The sequence below is a fragment of the Oreochromis aureus genome, linkage group 12 (genome assembly GCF_013358895.1).
Source record: "Oreochromis aureus strain Israel breed Guangdong linkage group 12, ZZ_aureus, whole genome shotgun sequence".
In the NCBI taxonomy this organism is placed as follows: Eukaryota; Metazoa; Chordata; class Actinopteri; order Cichliformes; family Cichlidae; genus Oreochromis; species Oreochromis aureus.
This window is the reverse complement of record NC_052953.1, coordinates 657,226-681,941: the sequence shown is the minus strand read 5'-3', so window position 1 is coordinate 681,941 and position 24,716 is coordinate 657,226. Positions and strand designations below refer to the sequence as shown.

Below are 24,716 nucleotides of genomic sequence, written 5' to 3'. Positions count from 1 at the left end.
CTGTCAAAATAAAAGACGCGCAACAGATAAGAAGTTGCAACGTGCGTTTGGGTACATATAAAATGCACTGTTTTTGTCCGCTAGAGTGGGATTTTCACAGCATATTCTGCACCACATCTCTGTGCGTTCATCATTTGTTTGAAGCCAGCTCACCTCCTGCAACCACTTTTCCGAGAATACGCGCTTCTTTTGCAGTTCGGACTACTTCTGACATTTCTTTGGAGGTGGAGGAACACCAAAGTAATTGCTTTAAGGAGCTTGCTTCTTCGACATCTTTAAGAGTTCTAAACAAATGTGTGTCCTCCTCCAGAAAATCTTATGTACGCAAACGCGCGTTGCAACTTCTTATCTGGTGAAAACATGGAACAGTGGTGAACCTTCCCAGGAGTGGCCGGCCAACCAAAATTACCCCAAGAGCAAAAAGAACAAAAGACCCCAGAACAACATCCAGAGAACTGAAGTTAAGGTCAGAGTTCATTACTCCACCATAAGAAAGAGACTGGGCAAATCAGCCTGCATGGCAGGGCTCAAGGAGAAAACCACTGCTGAACTAAAGGAATGTAAAGGCTCGTCTCAGTTTGCCAGAAAACATCTGGATGATCCCCAAGACCTTTGGGACAGATGAGACGAAAGGTAAACCTTTTGAACGGTGTGTGTCCCATTACATCTTGCATAAAACTAACACAGCATTTCAGAAAATGAACAGCATACCAGCAGTAAAATATGGTGATGGTAGTGTGATGGTCAGAGACTGGAGACTTTGAGCTACTCAAAGTCCTGACCTGACTCTGATTGAGATGCTGTGGCATGACCTTAAATAAGCAGTTCATGCTTGAAACCCATCCAGTGGGGCTGAATTACAACAAGTCTCCAAAGATGAGTGGGCCAAAGTTCCTCCACAGCTGTAAAAGGCTTGCTGCTACTTATCACAGATGCTTGATTGCAGTTGTTGGTGCCAAGGGTGGCCCAACCAGTCATTAGGTTTAGGGCCAATCAAGTTTTCACAAAAAGCCATGTAGGCTTGGGTTTGTTCCTTTTAATAATAAACACTTTCATTTACAAACTACATTGTGTTTAGTTGTGTTATCTTTGTCTAACATTTACTTTTTTTTGTCTGGAACATTCAAGTGTGACAAGTATACAAAAAAAATTCCCACCACTGTAGATGGATACCTAAGTACAAATGGTCTCGGAAACTGCCAAGGAAAGACTCACAGCCTTGTCCTTGAAGAGGTACACCAGAGAGATCGAAGGCAGGAGTGTAAACTAGATGTTCTCCACTGAACCATCCAAGGTATACTCGCAGTGACAGGGGAACAATATATAAACAGCCCCACCAACGCTGGAGATGGAGCAATACTGGAAGAGCATATGGAAGTACATCAGGAAGATGGCCATAACTGACTGTGTGTTTGGTGAAAACGTCAGGCAGCAGAAACCCAAGAAAGAGGAGGGAGACGAGGAACCATCATGGAAGGAGAGGCCCCTGCACGGTATGTACCACCGGCAGATAGAGGAGGTGGCTGATATCCAGAAATCCTACCAGTGGCTGGACAAAGCTGGACTGAAAGACAGCACAGAGGCACTAATCATGGCAGCACAAGAACAAGCTCTGAGTACAAGATCCATAGAGGCTGGGGTCTACCACACCAGGCAAGACCCCAGGTGCAGGCTGGGTAAAGATGCCCCTGAGACAATCCAGCACATAACAGCAGGGTGCAAGATGCTAGCAGGCAAGGCATACATGGAGCGCCATAACCAAGTGGCCGGCATAGTGTACAGGAACATCTGTGCCGAGTATAACCTGGAAGTCCCGAGGTCAAAATGGGAGATGCTCCCAAGGGTGATGGAGAATGACCGAGCTAAGATCCTGTGGGACTTCCAGATACAGACGGAAAAACTGGTGGTGGCTAATAGGGATGGGTATCGTTTAGGTTTTATCTGATACCGGTGCCAAACTGGTACTTTTGAAACGGGGCCGGTGTTTAAAGAATAGAGAACACAAACTTTGTCCAAAAACCTCTTATGTTTTTATTTTTAGCAGTCTCTTTTCTTTCTGCAAAATGATAACCAAGTTAGCCTTTTCTGTTGATACAACACACCTCCTTTGGTTGGAACCGGTGCTTAAACAATGGAAAACACAAACTTTGTCCTAAAACCTCTCATGTTTAGCTGTTTTTTTTGTAAAAAGATAACAATGTTATCCTTTTCTGCAGCTATAGGGCATATATGGCATCACTCTATCAAACAAGAAGACAGCTGCATGTAACTACGACAGTGTTTGCTAGTTCACCTTACATGCATTAATTTAATAACGTGGTTAGCCTACTCAACGTAAATTACACAAGAACAACATTAAGCTACTCACGCAGAGAAGAACGGCTGCTGCTGCCATCATCATCCTCATCATTTCTGCTACGCTGACAGGGCTAGGGGCCAGGACTCTCCTCTTCGGGTTCTTGGGGGATGTTGCTAACTCCGGTCCGATAACAGGCACCACACCCGCAGTAGATGTGCTCGGTGTGAGGTCTCGCAGCAAGCTATCAAACACGGTGCATTTCTCGGCTTTTAGAAAAACGCTATGTGTCGCCAGGTGTTTCATCAGATTCGAGGTGTTACCTCCTTTGCACAGCATCACAGTATCACCTTAAAGCACTTGTTGCAGGCTGCTGAGTTTGCATCTTTTGCTGTGAAGTACAGCCAGACTTTGACCGCTTTGCCTTGTGCATTTTTAATCTTTAAGGTTAGGTTTAGAGAGTTAACCCTCTAAAAGAACGTGTGTACCTGGGCCCGCCTACTATCCTTGGAAAGGTAAAATGATTGGCTAGAATCCAAAGTGTATGACATCTCAAGAAAAAAAAGCACAGAAATAAAGCACCGAAATGTGCGCTGCTTTTCGGTTTGGTTACTACCGTTTATGTCAGAACCGGTACCATAATGGCACCCGATACCGGTACCCATCCCTAGTGGCTAACCAACCAGACATAGTGGTGGTGGACCCCCAAGCTAGGCGAGTGATTCCAGCAGATCCCGGGAACAACATCAGAGATCTCTGTCCAGAAGAGCGCAGTCCTGAGAACAGCTAAGATACTGTGCAGGACCCTGAAGCTCCCAGGCCTCTGGTAGAGGACCCGAGCCTGAAGTCATGATATCATGGTTTCAGCTGCATGTCAGCCAGTGGTGTTGGAGATGCTTGTAAAAACCAGAGGTGGGAAGTGAAATAAGGACTTAGGTATACTTATTTTTTTGTTTGTTTGTTTGTCAAATGTCAAGTGGGACAACAGGAGGGTTTAAAATGATTTTCTGACCACTTTTTGAACTTGTGGAATCAGATTAATTTAACTTTCGTTTACATCCAAGTTGTAAGAAAGCATTGGGTTGATTTTTGGTTTATGATTTAGCACAAAATAAACACATTTATTTTTCAAAGAATTAAGTTGGAAGTGCGTTCTGACACAAACCACCTGTTGCCACCTACGGCCTTTTACTGGAGTACTTTTTGTTTTGACACTTAAAAGGCCGTGACAGGCAGTAAAGTGTCTGTGTGCGGTTTGTATCACAGTGCAGCAGCTGCTGGATTTGAAAAAGAAAGAAAAGAAAGAGAGCTACGTTCACTCAGACATGGAGGAAGACAGGAGAGGACAGGAAGAAGAGAGCTTAGTGTTAAAGGTGTGCTGAGCCACTACACAGTGTCCACTCACTTGCTAATCCTCACTTCAACCTCCAACTGTTGTCATTGTAGTTTTTAGCTGTGGAGGCAAAGTCGCCCTCTAACATGTAGAGAGAAAACAGGTATTTTTAAAATTCTCTTTCACTACTTGTGTCCTACAAAACAGATTTAAACTAAGTACATTCATTAGAATGAGAAAGTTCTAAATAACTTTGAATACATTTTGTATTGTCATGTACTAATTTTATATTAATACAGCAAAAGGTTCAGTTACCTTTGTACAAAAACTGTTCGTAGAGCTACTTTATACTTTCTTACTTTGGTACATTTCAGAGCTTTTGAGTAAAAAACTTGCTTCAGTACTTCAACTGGAGTATTTTAACCCACGTATCTGTACTTCTGTTTAAGTAAAGAAAGTCTGTACGTTTGCCACCTCTGGTTAAAACCGATGAGTTATGAAACTTAGTCTCTCTGAGCTCCTCGTGTCTAATCCTGCTCACAGGCAGCAGGGGGGCGTCACACTGCGTCCCCCTCCCGTGTCGGACTCTGACCTGCAGGGCGGGTGGGGGCTGGGTGGATGGGTGGGACTGTGGGAGGAGGGCGTTGGGTCGGCCCTTTGTTGTGGCGCCTTCAGCCGTCCAATCCTGACCTGCTGACGTAAACCGGCCTGTGTAAATTTCCCACAATGCCCCTGTGCCTCTTTGAGGCTCAGCCTGAAGTAGAGCGGGGGGGGGGGATCGGACCCAGACCCGGTCCGCTGAGTCGCGGGGACTGATGGCGGGTATGAAAGCGATCCGACAGCGCTGGAGGTGTCGGGGGTGCTGCTTCCCGGCGCCTCGAAACGGTCTGGGCCTCAGCTCGGCGCCTCACCGTGACCGTGAGCGCCTCCAGTGCAGATGGGCTCATAAGGCGTAGACGGGACCAGAACTGTTGTGTTACTTCGGTAGCACACATACTAAAATTGGAACGATACAGAGAAGATTAGCATGGCCCCTGCGCCTGCGCAAGGATGACACACAAATTCATGAAGCGTTCCTCATTTTCTTTGAAACTAATTCGAGTCTGAAACTGTGAGAGAGAGAGAGGGTTTATTAATGACGACAGGTAAACCAGGGGTGATTCTAGGATCAGAGCTTTGGGGGTGCTGAGCACCCAGAGAGCTGCCCAGCCAGGCAAGATAAACTTTACTCGTCACGATGAGACTTCTTCCCCGTCTCTGTCAGTCCCTGCATCCTTAAATGTCTCCAGTTGTCCCGAGTTCCCTCTGACTGTCTCCTGGGTGCATTTAAACCCCTGTTCCTCCCTGTCCTCATCGTCTGTTGTCTTCGTCTCCGTTATCAGTCATCATAATTTTACCATCTCTGTGCAAGTCTGCAAATTTCTTTCTTAAATCATAAGATTCTTAAATTCAACAAGTCTCTCTGTGCCTGGGTCCTCGTCACAAAACATGACATCACTGTTTTGTACATTTTAACACAATTTAATCCCCACATTAGTGAAAGAAAAGCAAAACACTTTTTTTGAAAAGTCTGTAACAAAACCATCAAATCTGATCAAGGTTATTTAAATGCTGCAAAAGAAGAATGGATTGGGATAAAAAAAAATACATATCCTAACATTAATTACTGGAGGAGAATAATGAATGATGCTCATAGTGAGTAAGAAGTAAACTGAGTGCATTTGGACAGAGATTCACTTTTAACGTGTGTGTATAATATAATACAGATACATAAAAAACACTCCCAAAACAGAATAAATTATTACAAATAAAAATCTTTACTGCAGATACTAATTTTACTAATTTAATAATACTAATTTTGTGTTGTAAGATTTATGAGTTTCATGCTTTCATAGTGGTACTTGGGAGAGCTTGACATTTTTCTCAGGTGGTACACACTGTAAAAGGTTTGAGAAACACTGATAAGTGTATGTGTGCTTTTGGAAAACATTTAAAGCTGCAGTACAGAATCTTTGAAACAAGCTTAAAACACTTTTAGAATATAAACAGAGCATCTGCTTCTCTTTACAGCTCCTCACTCCACCAGGGCTGTTTGGCACTTTCTGATACTGTACTGCGGCAGTCATACAGACAACTGGATGGTCCAAAAGTTGGCCTACGTATTACTGGCTGAGGTTTTAGTAGAGTTGTGGCTGAACCACATAAAAATATATCATTAATTTTAATCTCCCCAATCAATGATAATGTTGGAATGTTGTTAAAGAGGGTCAAAAATGTTTCAACCCAGTTTGTTTTGCAGCTTCTGTATAGCAGCTTTTATATAGGGAGGACACAACTTCCTGACTGTGTGAGTAAAATCAGGTTTTTTCTCTTTGTCAGTTTAATAGTTTCTGTTTTGCCTGTCACTGTTCCCTGTCTGTTTTCTTACCTGCTTCTTCCTGACCTTGTACTTTCTCCTCACGTTCCCCTCTTTCCTCTCTCCCTCTTTGGACTGACAATCATACACAAATAGATTGGATTCAATTAGATGAAAAATTACATTAATATGAAAAAATACTATTAAGATCACTAACAAAAAGTCCTCTCTCAGTGTACTTTCAACCAAAAGGCAAATAACCAAACCACATGAACATCTAATAAAAGATATAAATATTGAAACACTGATCCAACATTATCCTTTATTGATGGATCATTTGTTCTTACACTTTTACCTGAATGTTGCTCCTTTTTTTGAAAAAACTTCCTTATATCCCTTATGAACCTGGCTGTCTCTCTGTACACAAACACACACACACACACACACACACACACACAACCGTAGTTTTAAGGTTAATGGGCATCCAGTCAGTTAGCTAGTTAGTATCCATTTCAAACAGGACAGTGGTAACAACAGCAGGCTACGGACAATTTTTAGTTTTAGATTTTAAATATGCTATATAAATTTCAATGGGAGCAACAGGACGGTCAAATGTCGCTGATTTTACTACAGAGCAGGAGGGATTGTAGGGTAGCAAACATTGTCGGAAAACATGTTTTCAACACTGCAGGTTACCTGGTGTAATGTTTTTCAGCTAAAAAGAAACATGGCCTGACTCCTACCTAACTATATAAAGAGTAACTTAAGGTTAAATGCAGCTAATATGTCCTGTTTTAAGCCAGGCACTTACACCTCCGCTCCGCTGCGTCTGCTGCCGCTCTGGCAGCAACAGAGCTAGAGCCAGAGTAAGGGAGAGCCGAGCTGGAACAAACCATTTTGGGAGGGGGGGTGTTATCTATACTTTTGTTGTTAAAATGTTATGTTTCAACCAAGTACTGTATGGTTTTTATATTTTTAGCAGTGTGTCACACAGACAGCAAATATTGTCCAAAAAAAGTAAGAAATCTTTGGGGGTGCTTTGATTCATTTTGGGGGTGCTGAAGCACCCCCAAAAATGGGCTAAAATCGCCCCTGAGGTAAACGCAGCAGCTGTTCATGCAGCCTGAACACAGCACGGACACGCTCAGTTTACAGGAGGACGCATCTGTTACCAAATTACACAGATACACAGTAAAGCGAGCAGCCTGCTGCTGCTGGGCCGCACTGACACATAGACACTAGGGGAGGCCTTAAAAAATCGATCTCCCGATTTAAATCGATTTTATCTTGAATAAAGTGATATGGATTCAGGTGTGAATGGTTCTTTGTCAGGATGGCCCCGCCCTAAGGTAGCTGGGATAGGCTCCACCCCCATGACCCTGATGAGGACACGTGGAGGAGGATGCCGTTTTATTTGTTGTGTGTTGTTGTCATGCCGCTGTAACTTTTCACAGCACGGTGGACGAGGAGTTGCGTGGGTTATTACGTTAGTGTTTCAGTGACGGGAGGCAGAAACACTGTGACATTAGAGAGGCCCCTTCACTGTCTACTTTTAAAACGCGTCTTAAAACCCATTTTTACTCCTTGGCATATGACACAGTCTGACCCTGATTTTATTGATTTTATTGTTTTGATCTAATGTGCTGATTTTATTGTTTTAAATGTAATTCTCTTCATCATTTTTTATACTATTTTATTATTGTCTTTGCTATTTGTGCTAATTTTATTTATTTTAATGTCATTTTAATAATCATTTTTATATATATATATTATTTATTTTATATTATTATTTTTCTTATTTTTTTAAACATGTTTAATGTATCATTTTGGCATGTCAAGTGTACAGCACTTTGTGTTCAGCTGGGGGCTGATCTGAAAGTGCTATATAAATAAATTGCTTGCTTGCTTGACGAACCTCATTAACCTTTGGATCATCTCTAAACGCGGTTTACTGAGTGTTTCATTCATCAACAGGAAAACGGCTACTAATCATAACACAGTGTGTGTCCGTGATGAAGTCCAGGAACGTTCCCACGCAGTCACACCTGAGGGATGTTTCTGATGCTCGGACCCGTCGCCTTTGATTTGTGCACAGCACTTAAACGGAGGTCCGTTTAGGCTTGTTGTTTTTCTAAATGTGAGCCCAGAAGAAAAGCTTGCTGGCCGGACTGGGTTAGAAATAACTCACGTCGTCCCCAAACGTGCAGCCCACCCGACACAGGTGTGGAAGGTTGCTGAGTGTGATGCAGATCTCTGCCGAAACGGGGCTTTGCATTAGCCAATCATATTGTTTGTTTTAGCTTTAGCCCGGTCTGATTCCTGTCTGTTTGTGGAGCTTTGCTCAGCGCGTTTATGCTTTTACACGTAAACGTAAAGACGTTTGAGCTGTTGGTCGCTGCGGCCTTCCATCATCCGTCCGGAAACATGACACCTCCCATCAGAGCGGAGACAACAGGACTGAGCTGAGACTGTTTGGGAAGCAGATCGGAGACATCAACACTCCGGAGGAGTCCTCCTCATCGGCCCATCCGTGCCGTGGAAGCAGCCGTCAGAGTGGAGATGATCCACGTCCAGAGTTTTCCAGCCACGCTGTCTGTGAGGACAGAAGCTCAGAGTCAGCTGTGGGAGCTGAGCTTCTGTTCGAGGCTGCCTCACTGCATCTGTGTGTGTGTGTGTGTGTGTTGGACAGCACCCTCTCCTGTCTGTCATTAAGGATGCTTCTGTGTTTCCTCTGAAGGAGGTGTTAAGGAGGCGCTGTAACCTTTGCTGGGCTGCAGTTGTCGGTGCGGCTGCAGGGGGCACTGCGGAGCAGCTGTCAGTCTGCAGAACCTCAGAGGAAGACGGACGGCTACCAGCTAACGCTTTTTTTGTGCTTTTTTCGCCGGTCTAACGGATAAAAACGCCTCGGTAACCATGGCAACAGGCCGGCTGGTGGAGGTGTACCTGGACCTTCTATCGCAGCCCTGTCGGGCGGTGCACATCCTGCTCACCTGCACCAAAATCCCGCACAGAGTGCGCACCATGGCGCTGCGGAAAGGTGAGCTGCTGACAGGCTGGTTAACTAACCAGCCGGTTAACTAACCGAATAACCGAGCGGCTAACTAGTCCTCTGACCGCCTGCTCACCCGTGTACGCACTCGGCGCACACAGAGGGTTTGTGGGCACACAACTTCAGCTGAACTCTGACCCGAAGAACTTTGACCTACATCCGAGCGGTGCACAGAGCTCGCCAGACCTCACTCAAAATCCTCCGGATTTAAGCTCCCTCTGACCCCGTGAGAGGAAACTGCGTCCGAACCGAACTGATCCTCGTAGAAAACGTCATGAGGCTGGTCGGGGACATTCGGCGCTCTTAAACTCACTGAATGTCCGATTTTCACACAGTTCACATGTTTCCGAAACAAAAAATAACAACAGATCATTATTCCGGGAATCTTAAATCACTTGGTTTCCCAGCGGAGTTCTGAATGAAGCTGCTGCTCAGACTTCTGTCTGCATTAGAGCGCACACGCTGCAGGCCGCTTTAAATGAGTTTTGAGTGGACTTTGGTTTTAGCTTCTCTTGTGTGTGCAGGAGAACATCGGACTCTGGACTTCACCAAACTCAACCCCATGCAGAAGGTTCCTGTCATGGTGGACGACGGCTTCGTCCTCACAGAGAGGTACACACACACACACACACACACACACACATACACATAATTCAGTTTTATTTACACAACACCAAATCACAACATCAGTCGCCTCAAGGCGCTTTATATTGTACAGTGAGGGGCGGAGCCATCTGCTGTGATTGGTTGGGGTGAAAGAAGGAAGACAGGATAAAGACATGCTGTGGAAGAGAGACAGAGATTAATAACAGATATGATTCGATGCAGAGAGGTCTATTAACACATAGTGAGTGAGAAAGGTGACTGGAAAGGAAAAACTCAATGTGTCTGTGAAGGTTCTCAGTCATCCAGGTCATCGTAGTCAAAGGAGTTTGCAAAGAAAAAAGCGTCTGGACTTCTTTAAGTTGCTTGAAGACGTTTCACCTCTCATCCGAGAAGCTTCTTCAGTTCTAAGGTCAAATGGCCGAGAGTCCCAGATTTAAACTCAGTGGGAGTATCCCCAAGGATATCCCCCACTACTCCCACTGGGTTTAAATCTGGGACTCTCGCCATTTGACCTTAGAACTGAAGAAGCTTCTCGATGAGAGGTGAAACGTCTTCAAGCAACTTAAAGAAGTCCAGACGCTTTTTTCTTTGCAAACTCCTTTGACGAAAAACTCAATGCATCATGGGAATCCCCAGCAGCCTACGTCTATTGCAGGATAACTAAGGGAGGATTCAGGGTCACCTGGTCCAGCCCTAACTATATGCTTTAGCAAAAGGAAAGTTTGAAGCCTAATCTTGAAAGTAGAGATAGTGTCTGTCTCCTGAATCCAAACTGGAAGCTGGTTCCACAGAAGAGGGCCTGAAAACTGAAGGCTCTGCCTCCCATTCTACTTTTAAATACTCTAGGAACAACAAGTAGGCCTGCAGTGCAAGAGCGAAGTGCTCTAATAGGGTGATATGGTACTACAAGGTCATTAAGATAAGATGGGGCCTGATTATTTAAGACCTTGTATGTGAGGAGCAGGATTTTGAATTCTGGATTTAACAGGAAGCCAATGAAGGGAAGCCAAAACAGGAGAAATCTGCTCTCTCTTTCTAGTCCCTGTCAGGACTCTTGCTGCAGCATTTTGGATCAGCTGAAGGCTTTTCAGGGAGTTTTTAGGACATCCTGATAATAATGAATTACAGTAGTCCAGCCTGGAAGTAATAAATGCATGAACTAGTTTTTCAGCATCACTCTGAGACAGGATATTTCTAATTTTAGAGATTAAAACGCACACCCATTTAAAGTGTGTTCCTGTGAGGCAGGACAGGTCACGTCAGGATCACATGCTCAGTGTAAACGTCAGGTTGTGTCATGTGTTGCAGCGACGCCATCCTGAAGTACCTCGCCACCAAGTATGATGTCCCGGAGCACTGGTATCCACGGCAACCAGAGAGACGAGCCCGAGTGGACGAGTACACAGCGTGGCATCACACCAACACACGACCGCACGCTGCTAAAGTCTTCATCCTGGAGGTACGGAGCCAAAATCCTGATTTTGTGAAACATCTTCAAATATCTGAAATCAGCTGATCAGGAGATGGCAGCGTGGGGTTCTGTGATGGCGGCGCACCTGTTCTGACATCATCAGGTTAAGCATAAAGCTGCTGTAATGCCATCGAGGAGCTCAGGTGTGCTTTGTGTCTCCACCCACCTCAGGTGCTGCTCCCGGCTCAGTCTGGCTCTCTGGTGGATGAGGCGCGTTTGAATCGCGCTCTCTCTGACCTCGACGACACGCTGGATAAACTGGAGTCCATGTTTCTTCGCCGCCAGCCTTTCCTCTGCGGTGATGACATCACTGTGGCCGACCTGCTCGCGGCGTGCGAGCTCACGCAGGTCAGTTTCCGGATGCTCAAGCCCCGCCCCCCTCAGAGAAGCCTTTTCTCTCTTTGGGTACGTTCAGAGAGCTCGTCTCCAAACAGCTGCAGTGAAACTGAGACAAACAGGAAATGGAGAAGCTTCACCTTCAAAGTAAAAGTTGTAATTCAGCACTGCTGCCAACAAAAGTGCAGCTTTTACTTTGAAGGCAGAGCATGTCAATTTCCTGTTTGTGTTGCACTTTTCAACTTGTCCCTGCCCCAGCGAGCAGTTACAGACATGATACTCGTGTGATGAGGTAGAGGATCAATAGGGGGTCCACGACCCTCTTAGGGACTCTACAGTAGTTGTTCTTAGAACTGAAGAAGCTTCTCCGATTAAGTCCAAAAGCTTTTCTTTCCGAGCTCCTCAGACTACGATGAGCTGGATGTCTGAGAACCTTCACAGACTGAGTCCACATTATAAAACAGATTATTGCCCGTCTTCTCATGAAGGATGCTCCAGTGTCTCCTCTGCTAAAGGAAGCACTGAAGCTCCTTTCCTTACTCTGAGGACTCACAGCTGTGATTAGAAACCCTCCCGAGAGGAGTGGGCACTCTGAACCTACCCTCTGTTTGTGTCTGTCTGGTTCTGAGCATGCTCAGTGTGTCTCCTTGCAGCCTCTGGGCGGGGGCAGAGACGTCCTAAAGGAGCGTCCTCAGCTGCAGCGGTGGAGGAGTCGAGTCCAGTCGGCCGTCGGCGAGGCGTTTGACAAAGCTCACGGCGTCCTGTATGCCCTCAGAGACCGCCGCCGAGCCCGGCTGTGACATCTGCACGAGGGGGAGGAGTCAGCCGAGGGTGTCAGGAGGATGAAGGAGCAGCTCGATTTCACTTAGATTTCTCTGCTTTAAAAAACCTCAGAGGCCTTCGAGCCATCACAGAGTTCCTGGACTCTGATCGATGAAAGTATCAATAAATCTATCAATGAATCGATGTTGGAGTTCAATGTTTGAATCAGCTGAAGCACTTTAACAGGAAATGAGCTTTGAAATGAAAATTAAAAAAAGCTACTTGTACTTTGTCCCCTGAGTGTCTGTGACTGAGCGCCCCCCGCAAGCTGGAGGAGGAGCTGCAGAGCTGTAGGCGTGTTCAAACGAGCACATTAAAGAGACTCAGCAAAAATGTAAAAATCTTTATTAGAAAACTTTATTTACACCAGGTTCAGCAGCAGAGACTTGACTACACAGAGGAAGAGGGCAGGGCTTGGCTTCGTTTGGCGGGATGTTGCTCCTCGCCGTCTCCTTCTCGTCCTCGTTTCCTCAGGTTTCTTCCTGAGGTCGACTCCACCTCCTGCAGGGGGAGGAGCTCAGTGGATCAGGAGGCGGGCTCATTGTTGTACTGTGTGTGTGTGTATTCCTGTCTAGCTATCTTTGTGAGGACCAACAGTCACTTGTGAGGACACACACACCAGTCCTCATAAATGTGAAGGCCTTTTTGAGGCTCAAAATGTGGTTTTAGTGTCAGGGTTACAATTCAATGAAGGTCCTCACTAAGCTAGCTGAACGGGTGTGTGTGTGTGGTTACCATGGCAGCAGCAGCCCCCCCTCCCTCTGCAGACGGGTACATGAGCCTGTGTGCCGTCTCCAGCATCTTCTGGTCCTGCAACCATCACAGAGTGAGCGGCCTACACTCCCCACAATGCACCTGAACATCTTTAACCCTCTAAGACTCGCTGCTGTGGCGTCAGCTGTGCTGCAGACAGCCAACCGCCATCATTGAGGGCGGAGTCACTACAAAAACACTGAACACAGCTTGATGTGTGGTTATTTGGGTGTGGGTGGGGGTGGGGGGTGGGGGGTCAGGTGAGGCGTTACCTGTAGCCAGGGGTGCTGCAGAGCTTCCTCGATGCTCATCCTCTTCATCGGATCGACGACCAGCAGCTTCCTCACCACGTCTTTGGCTGAAACACAGACGGGTCATATGAGTCCAAACACAGGAAGCTCCGGCTTTCACCCTCAGGTTACAAACAAGATGGAACCAAAACAGTGCTGTGCAAAAGTCCTGAGCCCCCCTACGCACTGTGGAACACGCAGTGACTCACTGACACACCTGCACACACACCGTGAGCCTGACGTTGACTCTGCGGTGCGAGCAGCTCTCGTTCGCTCGTTTCTAGAAAAATCTCAGCGGTTTCATGAAGCGAGCGCCCGACAGCGAGCCCGTCATCACTAACAGTATCGATAAAGTTCAACTGAAGCAGCTCGTACCTTGATCAGAGACGCTCTTCCACTTGGACTGAACCATGGTGAACTCTCCTCTGATGATCTGATCGGTGACCGACTGATGACCAAAGCTCTCGTGGAACGGAGGGTAACCTCCCAGGCTGACGGAGGGACGGGAGGAGAGAGAGGAGGACTCAGTGATGAAGCTGGAGTTTCAGCAAATCATCAAACGTCACATTGAAACTTTCACAGCTTTCAGGTGGAGACATTTGACCTCTGACCCTGGCTGTTTCTCTGCGGCTTCCTCGACAGTCACACACCTGCAAGAGCCAGGTGACATCACCGCCGAGGTTCCATAAATGACTCGTAAACCACGAGTCAAAGGTCAGATGACCAGGGACTGAACATGAGTGAAAAAGCAGCCAATGCCCACGAGCACATTTAACTCTCTGGGGTCGACAGAGGTACCGGCGCGTTCAAAATCACATGACCAATTTAAGAGGAGACAGCAACCACATGCAGCGACCCAGAGTCTCATTTCAACTTAGGTCGAAAGTGCGGACTTCAAACAATATACCAGTTTTTATATAGTTTGAATGGGCCACGTAAAACCAGAGTTATGATAAAAAATACACACGATGTTTTTTCAGAATAAAACAGTGGTGTTTACAGCAGGAAGAAGCGGTAAAAATGGCGTTTTCTAAGGACAGCGCTAGCAAACACTCTCCGTTTGCGAGTGCAAAAAGAAAAAACACCCCTTCCCTATTGGTGTTACAGTGTGCCATGTCAACCAATCAAAAAATGATATGGCAACATGTGGCACTTGGTAGTTTAGGAAGAGGCGGAAGTTTTAGGAGCGGCAAGAGAGAGCGAGTGAGCGAAAGAAAGAGAGAGAGCGAGTTTTCATATGTGAGAGATTAGTGACGTTTAGTGTGTTTGGAGGCCATAATTAGTGTGTAGTTGGTGTGTGGTGTAGTAATTGTTTTATTTTGCAAAACTTGTGCAGAATTTTTAGAAATGTACAATTTCTATTTGCATTTCAAGTTATGAAAACGATTCATTGACATGTTTTTTACAGTAAAAAAAAAAAAAATCACTTTTCATCTGAAATTATTTTTTGTCTGAATTTAGATCAATTGCGCTAATACAGTATGTCAAAATGAAAAAATAATTCCAATTTCAAATATTTGAGGTTGTGATACCAAACAAGGCAAGATGAACAGTTTTCAAAGATGAAATATAGAAGGTCAAATCAAGAGTAGTCAAAAACGGCCAATTATACCCTGGACACCAGAGGGTTAAAGGTGTCGGCTCAGCTCTGGCTGCTGGAAACAAAATATCAAGAAAAGAGGGGGCTCAAGACTTTTGCACAGTACTACATTCTTTGGCTCCACGCAGGAAGTAGAAACAGACTCTGGCGTGCCGGCAGCGGCTCTGTTTTCATGTGCCGAAGGTAACCAGGCGGGCAAACGAGCAAGTGCACGAGTCGAGGCGGCGCGACAGGCAAATAAACCAAAGTGTTTCCCTGACAACACAAATCATCCATCATCACCCTGCAGCAGGAGGCCCGAGCCTACCAGACAAAGAGCAGCACGCCGAGGCTCCAGGCGTCCACGGCGAGACCGTAACCCGTGGTGGACGCGTGCGTGAACACCTCCGGAGCCAGGTAAGATGGAGTCCCACACAGAGTCCTCATCAGCACCGCTTCCTCCAGGATCCGAGACTGGTTAAAGTCCGTCACCTGACGCACACACAGTCAGTGAGGAGGTGGAGGTGGAGGTGGTGATGCTGCAGGTGAGCGCACGTACCTTGATGAGACACACGTCGTCCTGTGAGGACAGCAGGATGTTCTCCGGCTTCAGGTCTCTGTGGATGATCCCGTTACTGTGGAGATACTACACACACACACACACACACACACACACACACACACAGAGTTACAGTCGCTGCACCTGTGTGTGTGTGTGTGTGTGTGTGTGTGCGCTCTTTACCATAGCAACACCAGCTCACCTGCACAGCACGAAGCATCTGGTAAAAATAAAGTTTGGCAACAGATTCGTTGAGCTGCTGCTTCGACTTCACTCTGTGGAACAGCTCCCCCCCCTCCATCCTGACAGGTGAGACAGACAGGTGAGAGAGAGACACAGGTGAGACAGGTGAGAGAGTGAGGCTACGTCCACACTATCATTTTCAGTCGTTTTCAGAGTTGTGCGTCCACATTGAAACCGCCAAAAACACTTACATTCTGCGCATGTGTGAAACGCAAGACGATTCGGCCTGCCTCATTTCTGTCTGCCGTTTATTTACTTTCCGGCTCTTTGAAACGTCTCTTTGAAAAGCACCGAGTTTTTAAATGGACTAACAATGAGGTGGAGTTGTTGCTGCGAGTAACACAAAAGTACAAAGTTGCAAAAGCGAGTGAGAGTTAAAGAATCTGAAGAAAAGCTGTCTGGAGCATGTACAGACTGATATTAATCTTTGATAGGGCTGCTGTGTAATGCCCTCTGATAGCTTTGTTTAATTGGTCACATGACTGCATCACATGACTAAAATGTGTCACAGTTTTGGAAAAGCACCGTTTTCAAATGGCGTCGTTTTCCTTGAGCGAAAACGCCGTCTCAGCGTGGACGGGAGGCCAAAACGGAGAGAAAAAGATGCGTTTTCAAACAAAAACGTATTAGTGTGGACGTAGCCTGAGAGACAGGTGAGAGAGACAGGTGGAGTTTAACGCACAGCTCCAACACGATGTAGAAACTTTCCTCCGTCTGATAGAAGTCCTCCGTCTTTATGAGACAAGGCTGCAGGAGACAAGGAGTGAAGAGAAGGAAAGGAAGGATGAGTGTTGTTACTGGCGATAAAGGAGCGTTCCTGTACTTGCGCTTTTTCTTCTTCTTCGTTGGTGTTACTCACGTGGTCGACCCTCTGCAGGATCTCGATCTCCGTCTTTGCATTTCGTGTCGCTGTCTGTGATTGGACAGAAAAATAAGTCACATGATCACCATTGGTTGCTCCCCTTCAACTCTCAAAATAAGGTTGAGATGCCATGTTTGTAGTTCTCTGGGAGGTATCTGTGTTTTCACACCTTGCTGACATGTCATTGGGTTAAACTGAGTTAAATTCAATACCTGATTGGCTGGCACCGGAAATATTTAAATTAAGCAGTGTACTGACAGTTTACCGCCCCCCTGTGGTGATTTCATGCAGTGCACTGTTAGTTTGACAGAGAGGGGCGTCTGCATTTTTGACACTATTAAAATTCATAAATGAACTGACACAATCACACCTGCTGACAAACACGCAGTCGAAAGAAACGAGCAGCGGGTCTCAGCCAATCAGAGAGCAGATGACGCGACTCACCCCTTCAGACTGAAAGTTCTTCTTGTTTATGATTTTCACTGCAAACTTCCTGCAGGTGGATCGCTCGAAAGCCAGCCGGACCTCGCCACACACTCCTCTGAAACACACACAGTCAGCAGGGTGGTACCGGCACAGGAAATGACATCACAACGCCACGAAACAACTCACATGCCAATGCGTCGGGTCAGTAGGTATTTCTCTTGTAGGTCTCTGGGTAAGCTGGACTGATCGTCCGACATCAGGTCGATGAAGACAAACACTGCAGAGAGACAGAAGCAGGAGGTGAGACCGGCGCCAGGGTGTCCAGGTGTTTTCAGGTGCTGCTCTGGTGGGCGGAGTCACCTCGGTTTCGTTGTTCAGCCAGAGAGATGACGGCGTTATTGACCAGAGGAAGCTTCTTGTCTTTCCCGATCGGAATCCCATCGAGAAAAGTGCCATTATTACTGAGGTCCTCCACGAAGACCTCCGAGCCCTCCTGACACACACAGGTGGAGAGGGCGACGTTAAAGCCCCATGAGCGCAGTACTCACAGTACGATCAGTGCTAATATCAGTGGTAGTAGTACTGCAGTAGTCTCACTCTGTAGATCCTGAAGTGTTTCTTGCTGTAGATTCTAAACTTTCTGGAATTTCGGTCATTTGGATCCTCCAGGACGTAGTTACACCTGGAGTCCCGTCCAAACAGGTACTGGTCCTCTATGCAGTCTGTAAACAAACAAACAAACAAACAAACAAACAGGAAGTGCTCCTCTATGCAGTCTGTAAACAAACAAACAGGAAGTGCTCCTCTATGCAGTCTGTAAACAAACAAACAGGAAGTGCTCCTCTATGCAGTCTTCTCGGCAACCCACCCCCCCACCCAGTGGAATTACAAAACCTGCAATTCCGGGATTTTATTTGGATGCTAATTAGCAGCAGCAGCTAGCTCATCCTCTGGTCACTCCATGCTCGAAAAAGGAAGAGGAGTTGAAAAACCAGGATGCCATGTCCATCTTTTATCTACAGTCTAAAGATCAGTCACACCTGAAGCACTGTCTGCTGAACAGAAGTATCCCGATTACTTCATGTGTTGTTTAAAGTATGGAACAGGGGAGCTCGGCTGGCTGATAATGCTAATTCTGCTGCTAATTCTAGTAATTACTAATTCCAGACACAGCACAATATGTTCAGTTTAGTGGAATCTGATTAAGAACAGAGTGAATGGAGAACGAGCCAGCGCGTCGGCGTGTTGTGAGCAGCGGTACCGTGGCTCCTGAAGCCTGGGACCATGGGCAGTAGGCGGCCCCAGGGTTGCGGCTCGGGCTCCTCTGGGACGGACGCGAGCGTTACGGGGATGGTGTCCACGCTGCTCAGAGTCCCCGAGCCACTTGACGACTGACTGGCTGAGGTGGGCCCACTGGATGAACTGGAACCAGGCTGGGACTGGGACTGGGACTTGGCCTGGGACGGGGACAGAGTGGACTGGGTTTGGGACTGAGGTGGCCCCTCTTCAGACATCCTTCAGCTCTGCAGACACATGAGAGACAAAATCAAGAACAAGAGAAGAAGAGTTTGGGTTTCTGCCACAGGATCTTGGACATCCGTGGGCTCGTCGTGTCATCCCCACGCCCCACTGTGGCAGCAAACACAGACCGCGTGTCCGAGACTCCCACTCACCGTGAAACCGGAACCCCGCCGGTGCTGTCAGTCTCCGCGCGCCTTCTTCTCTGCACTCAGCCGAGCCAGAACCAGCATCCGGGTCTCTGCGCGTCCACGAACCGCATCCACGAACCGCGACACGTGGTTCGATTTCTTGACCGGGACCCTGCGGGACACGCGCTTCCTTGTGGCCTATTTTTTCTCTGACGTCAGGAAGTGGTTCCAGCCAATGATAAGTCGGAATGTGGATCACGTGCACCGGGAGCCGTCAGCTGGTGTTTCCGGGTTTGGTTTGGTCCCGCAGAGAGGATTCAGAGGCTGATCGATAGTTATGATCGATACGTGAACGGAAGCCAGGGGGCGGAGCGAGCCACGTGTCTGTCTGCGAGTCCGACATGTCCAAACAAAGAGGCAGCAAGACTCTAATCATCACAGACGGTGAGTGTCGGGGGGGAGGTCTGCAGTCTCCATGTGAGCCTCCGTCACAGCTCCAGCTGTTCTGTGTGTGCAGATGAGGAGGTGAAGGAGGTGAAGGAGGTGAAGGAGGAGGCAGAGGAGCTCAACCCGTTCTCCTTCAGAGAGTTTCTGCGCTGGAAGAGCCAGGACCCGGACCCGGAGCAGGCACGCACTGAGGTCAGAGCTGCACAGCTGGAGGTGCACCTCTGTCCTCCGGTAAAGCAGTGAGCACAAACACAGAGTAGGTCTGTGCTCACAGCTGTGACATGCGTGTACATGTGCATATTTAAAAGAGTGACACAAACTTCAAACTGCTGCGCTGTGGCGGTCGTGGATGTGATCGCTGTGGGCCGAGCGTGTAATCGACTCACAGCTCAGACTCTGGCTCTGTCCTCAAACCGTCCATCGGTCCCACGCTGAGTGTTCAGCCCACTTCATGCTGCTGAGTAACTGTTTTCATGAAACAGCAGAGATGACCTGAGATCAGCTGCTGTTTCTCAAAATCTGCAGAAAACAGTGACTCCATCACAAACACACGCGTGTCACAGCTGTGAGCACAGACCCACTCTGAGCATCTGCAGTGACACAACACGTGTTTGTGCTCTGTGACGTCATCTGACCCTACCTGCTCCTCCTCCTCTGAACGACCTCCACAAACCAATGAGGTTATAGCACGGCATGGAGTCAGATGTGCGTTTTGTAGTCCAGCTTCTGCTTGTTGTAGTTTCAACACTTTGGGGATCCGGCGTCACGCTGTTAAGCAGACACAAGTGTGAGGTCGTTCCAATTCTCAGCATACCACTTTTCTCTTTTCCTGAGTCCTCACCGGGGTCAAGGAAAAGAGGTTAGGGGATAGGAGACGCTTTGGAACGCCCTGTGGCTGTGTCCACATTCAGGGGTTGCATCCTTGGAAGGACCTACACGGTCTACGTAGGGCGGGTCCTTCCAAGGTCACGAACACCAGAAGTACAGACCTGTTAAAGTGGACAAGCAGTTCCTGTTGCCTAGCAACTGCGACAGTAGCAGCTAGAGCCGTGGCCTTGCCTTGATGCACGCTCAGTCATCCAGGTTAGGAAATCCCAAAAAGCTGGTTGTGTTCATCTGGACGTTTTCAGTGGGAGTTTCATCATCATCAGCTGACTCCCTCAGTGTCAGCTGACTGCAGGTTCCAACCTTATAAACAGGACATTTGCATAACGACTGACACAGCAGAATGGCCCACTCTAACCCACTGATGAGTCCCACTCACAGAGGGTTGGGGAATGGCTGTAGAATGGTGACACGTGTTCCCTTAGGCCCCTCCTCCATGCTTCGACATCAACAACCCACTGACAGGTGTCAGTATTTCCACGGCTGCACAGTTTAAAACAGCGTTTCTGTTGCTGCCACAGTGTAACCTGAAGTGTCCATGAAAAGGACCAATCACACCGGGAGCCCGTGCTTCTTTAGGCTCTGCCTACCCACGATAGCATGAAACTGTAGCAGTGCGTTGGTTATGGAATATAATTCCGTACATTTCAGTTCAAATTGAATCCCTGCGACTGTCTCGAAGACAAATATAAATAAACTGCAGCCACAGTCTGAAAGTCACATTTAAACATGTGATCCTTTGTATGTTTCACATAACATGAACATGAACTGATACATGGATATTTATTTATTGGAGAGAAAACTGTGCAACAAACAATATTTGAACTAAATACACTGTGGACCAATCAGAGCTGTGTGTAGTTCCCTGTATTCTGTCTGTCCTGCAGGATAAACATCAGCGAGCGCGTCCCTGCATGCAGCTGGTACAGTTTGTGTTGGACATGCTTCTGCAAATACACGAAGCAAATATCTAGAAACTGTTTCAGTGTTTCCACCGACTGTAGAGATCATCCTCTGCATGTCTCAGCTGCTGCTGCCTCCTCCTCCTCCTCACACGATGTCCCGGTGTATCATCAGGGGTGGAGAGCCTCTGTGCCGTCTCCTCTCTCCTGACTCTGGACTCAACCGTGGCCGTTAACAACAAAGGCAGAAAACTTGATCAAATATCTGTTAACAGATGAAACACACACAGTTTTCTCCTCTAAGCACACGGTCTGTCTGTCTTATCAGTAGTAGCTTATACAGGATGAGAACTTCAGTGCAGCATGGTTGAGTCTGTGTCCTCAGCACAGTCCATGGGCCAGATGTTTGGTCCCCGTAAATACACTTGGCTTACAGCCTGAACGTCTGCTCACTGTAAACGTTGACGTACGTTTGGCTTCACAGCGACAAACCGACCAAAGCTCGTACGACCCGAGCCATGTTAGATATCGCTAACGTCAAGTAACTTAACTGAAGGTTAGCTGAGTTTAACGTGTTTTCACATTCTTCGTTATGCTAACATTCGTCCGTTTCTGGACCGCTTCCCTTTGACCGTCCGCCATTTTTTCCAAAACATTTTTTCAACCTCAGATTCGCAGTGAATCCTGGGATAGCGTGGACCACGAAGGATACACCCGACCCGCCGCACACAGCCTCTGTCTGTCTCATCAGGAGGAGGAGGAGGAGGAGTGGGGGCGGAGCTTCCAGTCAGGCGTTGACAGCACCTCCTCCCTGTGCACAGAGGAGGAAGAAGAAGAGGAGGAGACCAGGTGAGTCTGATGAAGTGCGGGGCGTAAAGACCTCCGAGCAGCTTCTGTGCAGATGAAACTCCACCTGCCGTGAGGTCACCTTCACCTGTGTCACCAGGTTCTCCTCCAAACCTGAAGAAGCTGCAGGCAGAGGTGCAGGAGGAGGAGGAGAGAACTATGAAGGAGATGATGAGACCTCAATGGCTGAGTCAGCCACCTCCTGCAGGAGGAGGAGTACCAGGAGCAGCCAGACGCAACAGGTAACCCAACCACGGAGCGCTTAGTTCAGGGAGCGTGGGACAAAGCAGAACAGGGGTGTTAACAAGCTCCTGTTCTGTCTCAGCTGAAGGAGGAGAACGCAGCGCTGAGGAGGACCGTCAGGGAGCTGCAGAGGAGAGCAGAAGTGAATGAACGCAGGTTTGTACCAACCAATCACAGGACAGAGCCGCCATGTCGCTGACCAATCATTTACCCATCATGCCCCTGTCTCCCAGGGCGTCGCAGCTCTCGGAGGAGCTGCTGCAGAGGAGGCGTCAGGAGGAGAAGGAGGCCCAGGACCTGGAGAGCATGGTTCACTCTGTGGAGCAGAACCTCCACCTGATGACGGTACACACACACAAACACACACACACAGTGTTTGCATGAACAGGTGTGTGATTGTGTGTAAAAATGCTCTACGTCTGTCCGTGTTAGAGGCGAGCGGTGAAAGCGGAGAATGCCGTTTCCAAACTGAAGGCGGAGCTACAGCAGCTGCAGGTGAGATGGAGAATGAATCATCGATTATCGATAATCTGCTGGCTGTGTGTATCAGCGTGTGTGTGTGTGTGTGTGTTTGAGGCCGAGGTGGATTCTCTGCGGGCTGAGAACAGCGGTCTGAAGTCAGCGGAATCTCAGGTCGTCATGACGATGAGGCAAAATGCTCAGGTGGCATCCGATTACCTGAACAAGATGGCAAGCCACGCCCACTCCTCCATCCGGTCAGTACCTGCAGACACACACAGCCATCAGCCACAACACCAAGCTGTTAATGCTGCTGCTCTCTCTCTCTCTCACCTGTCTCCCGCCCACCTGTCTCCCTCTTACCTGTGTCTCTCTCTCACTTGTCTCTGTCTCACCTGTCTCTCACCCACCTGTGTCTGTCTCACCCGTCTCTGCAGGCAGCTGCTGGGGGAAGCAGAGACTCTGCGTTTGGTGTCTCAGCTGCTGCAGTCCATCGATAAAATCTCCTCCCTGAACTCAGAGTCCTGAACTCCTTCGGACCTCCTGGTTGTCATGGAAACATCCAGGAGAGGTCTGTCTGTGAGATCAGAGGTCAGCAGGTATTTTATTTTGGAAGGCCCCAGCTGTGCTGACTGCTGATTGGTGGACTCTGTGACTGTGTGAGGGCTGAGCATCATGTTGATTCATAAATTCTGTGATAATAAAGAGCTCTGATGATCGGAGGTGTGCACCACGAAGATGGCTTTTTGGCTAATCCGGGTGACTTCAGGGTTAATGTCAGTTTTCTGAAGGTGGCTGGCCAATCAGCAGCCTTGAACGTAGCGTCACCATTCCTGGAGGATCCCTCGGGCCGCCACGGGGAGAGCGGGAGGGTCTGGAGGCTTCATGCGATGAGCTTCAGTAATCTTTTTTTTTTTCCTGTCGGCACCAAGTTCAAGTTTATTTATATTGCACTTTTAAAACAACATCTGTTGACAAAAGTAGTCAAAGCAGAAAACATAAAATAGGATAAAACAAATTTGAAGCGGTTTCATTGTTTTGTAAACATTCATGTATTCCTGCTGAGCTCATATCAGGTTTAAAAAAATGGTAAATGGCCTGTATTTGTATAGCACTTTACTGGTCCCTAAGGACCCCAAAGCGCTTTACACAACCAGTCATCCACCCATTCACACACACATTCACACACTGTGAATGTGTGGTTTGTACTGTTTCCGTTTTTATGTTTGAATCTTTACTCTCGGACCACAAACAGCAGCTGAGACAATAAAAGCTGAAGCTGTCAGGAATGTGCGTGTATTAATGTGCTGCCCGATTGTGATCCGCTGCTGGAAACACCGAATGCACACCTGAAACACCCTTCATCAAGCGCTGGAACAGGAAGCTGTCATGTTTCCATGGATCCGGTTTAATGTTTCAGAGCTTTGATAATTATCTGTGGGAGAAAAGCCACATGATCTGTGACATGCTCCTTTGTGATTGGTCAGACGCTGCAGACGCCACCTCCCCAATGCGCAGATCAAACCCTGGGTTATCTTAGCGAGTTGTAACCGGCTTTATCCTGTTTGCCAGTGTTAGTGTAACATAAGGTAAAGATACCATCTTATAGGTCCCAGCTCTACGGGGGCGTGTCAGAGTGTTTACCTGGATAAATAAGGATGTATGCGTGATTTTTTCCAAAAGCTGATTGCAGCTTCTACCTCGTATAAAACAGGGAAACATCCTCACAGAACTGCAGCTTCCTTATTTGTTGCGTGTCATCGAGAAAAACACAACTGGCTAAAGTGACAACCAGGAAACAAGAACAAGTATATAAGAGAAACCATGATGTCTGATACAGTCGATCAGACGGATCATTACCCACATATATAAAACTATGATACGCAATATAAAACAGGTGACTGGGTGTGTGTCTGTCTGTGTGTGCCCTGTGGTAGACCCGTCCAGGGTGTACCCTGCATCCACAGGCCTGTGGCGTGTCCAGCGGGGTGGCCTGGGGGGGCACAGGCCACCCCCCCACCCCCCCCAACCAGACTGGCCACCCCAGGTGCCACCCCAAGCCAAAACAATAAAATCCAATGAAATATCAAATGTACGATTATGTTTTCACAGTGAAGCTCAGATATCCGAGTGTAAGTGAATGCAGCATCGGCTTCTGCGCTATGAGCATCATGTTAGCAAAGGTAGGAGAGCCAAGCACGAAAGACGGCACCACAGAAAACAGTTTTTCAGCGAAAGATTAACAGTTTAACACAGCTGGACTGGCCATCGGGCATGGCGGAGCTTCCACGGCGGCCAGCAGGT

General features: G+C 47.5%; 3 protein-coding genes and 1 pseudogene across 4 annotated transcripts; 3 read left to right on the top strand and 1 right to left on the bottom strand.

Moving 5' to 3' along the window:
- Nucleotides 1-4,602: 4,602 nt before the first annotated feature.
- LOC116311599 lies at nucleotides 4,603-4,714 on the top strand (annotated as a pseudogene).
- A 3,938-nt stretch (nucleotides 4,715-8,652) lies between these two features.
- Nucleotides 8,653-12,413, top strand: gstt2 (glutathione S-transferase theta 2). The gene is made up of 5 exons (XM_031728744.2): nucleotides 8,653-9,022; nucleotides 9,559-9,646; nucleotides 10,949-11,099; nucleotides 11,283-11,459; nucleotides 12,101-12,413. The coding sequence occupies exons 1-5, from the start codon at nucleotides 8,899-8,901 to the stop codon at nucleotides 12,245-12,247; spliced, it is 687 nt and encodes a 228-aa protein (XP_031584604.1). The 5' UTR covers nucleotides 8,653-8,898; the 3' UTR covers nucleotides 12,248-12,413.
- A 184-nt stretch (nucleotides 12,414-12,597) lies between these two features.
- Nucleotides 12,598-18,857, bottom strand: chek2 (checkpoint kinase 2). Of its 2 annotated transcripts, XM_031728745.2 has the most exons (15): nucleotides 18,655-18,856; nucleotides 18,243-18,504; nucleotides 17,579-17,703; nucleotides 17,342-17,474; nucleotides 17,168-17,258; nucleotides 17,000-17,096; nucleotides 16,553-16,606; nucleotides 16,376-16,440; nucleotides 15,653-15,752; nucleotides 15,451-15,537; nucleotides 15,220-15,383; nucleotides 13,688-13,803; nucleotides 13,295-13,380; nucleotides 13,005-13,079; nucleotides 12,598-12,770 (listed from the first exon to the last, which is right to left on the bottom strand). In XM_031728745.2, the coding sequence occupies exons 2-15, from the start codon at nucleotides 18,493-18,495 to the stop codon at nucleotides 12,660-12,662; spliced, it is 1,557 nt and encodes a 518-aa protein (XP_031584605.1). In that variant the 5' UTR covers nucleotides 18,496-18,504; nucleotides 18,655-18,856; the 3' UTR covers nucleotides 12,598-12,659. The 2 variants fall into 2 exon arrangements, with proteins under 2 accessions (XP_031584605.1, XP_031584607.1); XM_031728747.2 differs by lacking the exon at nucleotides 13,688-13,803 and having other exon boundaries at nucleotides 18,655-18,857.
- A 33-nt stretch (nucleotides 18,858-18,890) lies between these two features.
- Nucleotides 18,891-23,511, top strand: entr1 (endosome associated trafficking regulator 1). The gene is made up of 9 exons (XM_031728750.2): nucleotides 18,891-19,074; nucleotides 19,148-19,269; nucleotides 21,535-21,713; nucleotides 21,811-21,952; nucleotides 22,036-22,109; nucleotides 22,187-22,298; nucleotides 22,386-22,448; nucleotides 22,530-22,669; nucleotides 22,850-23,511. Exons 1-9 carry the CDS (start codon nucleotides 19,032-19,034, stop codon nucleotides 22,938-22,940), a joined length of 966 nt encoding a protein of 321 aa, XP_031584610.1. The 5' UTR covers nucleotides 18,891-19,031; the 3' UTR covers nucleotides 22,941-23,511.
- The last annotated feature ends 1,205 nt before the right edge of the window (nucleotides 23,512-24,716 follow it).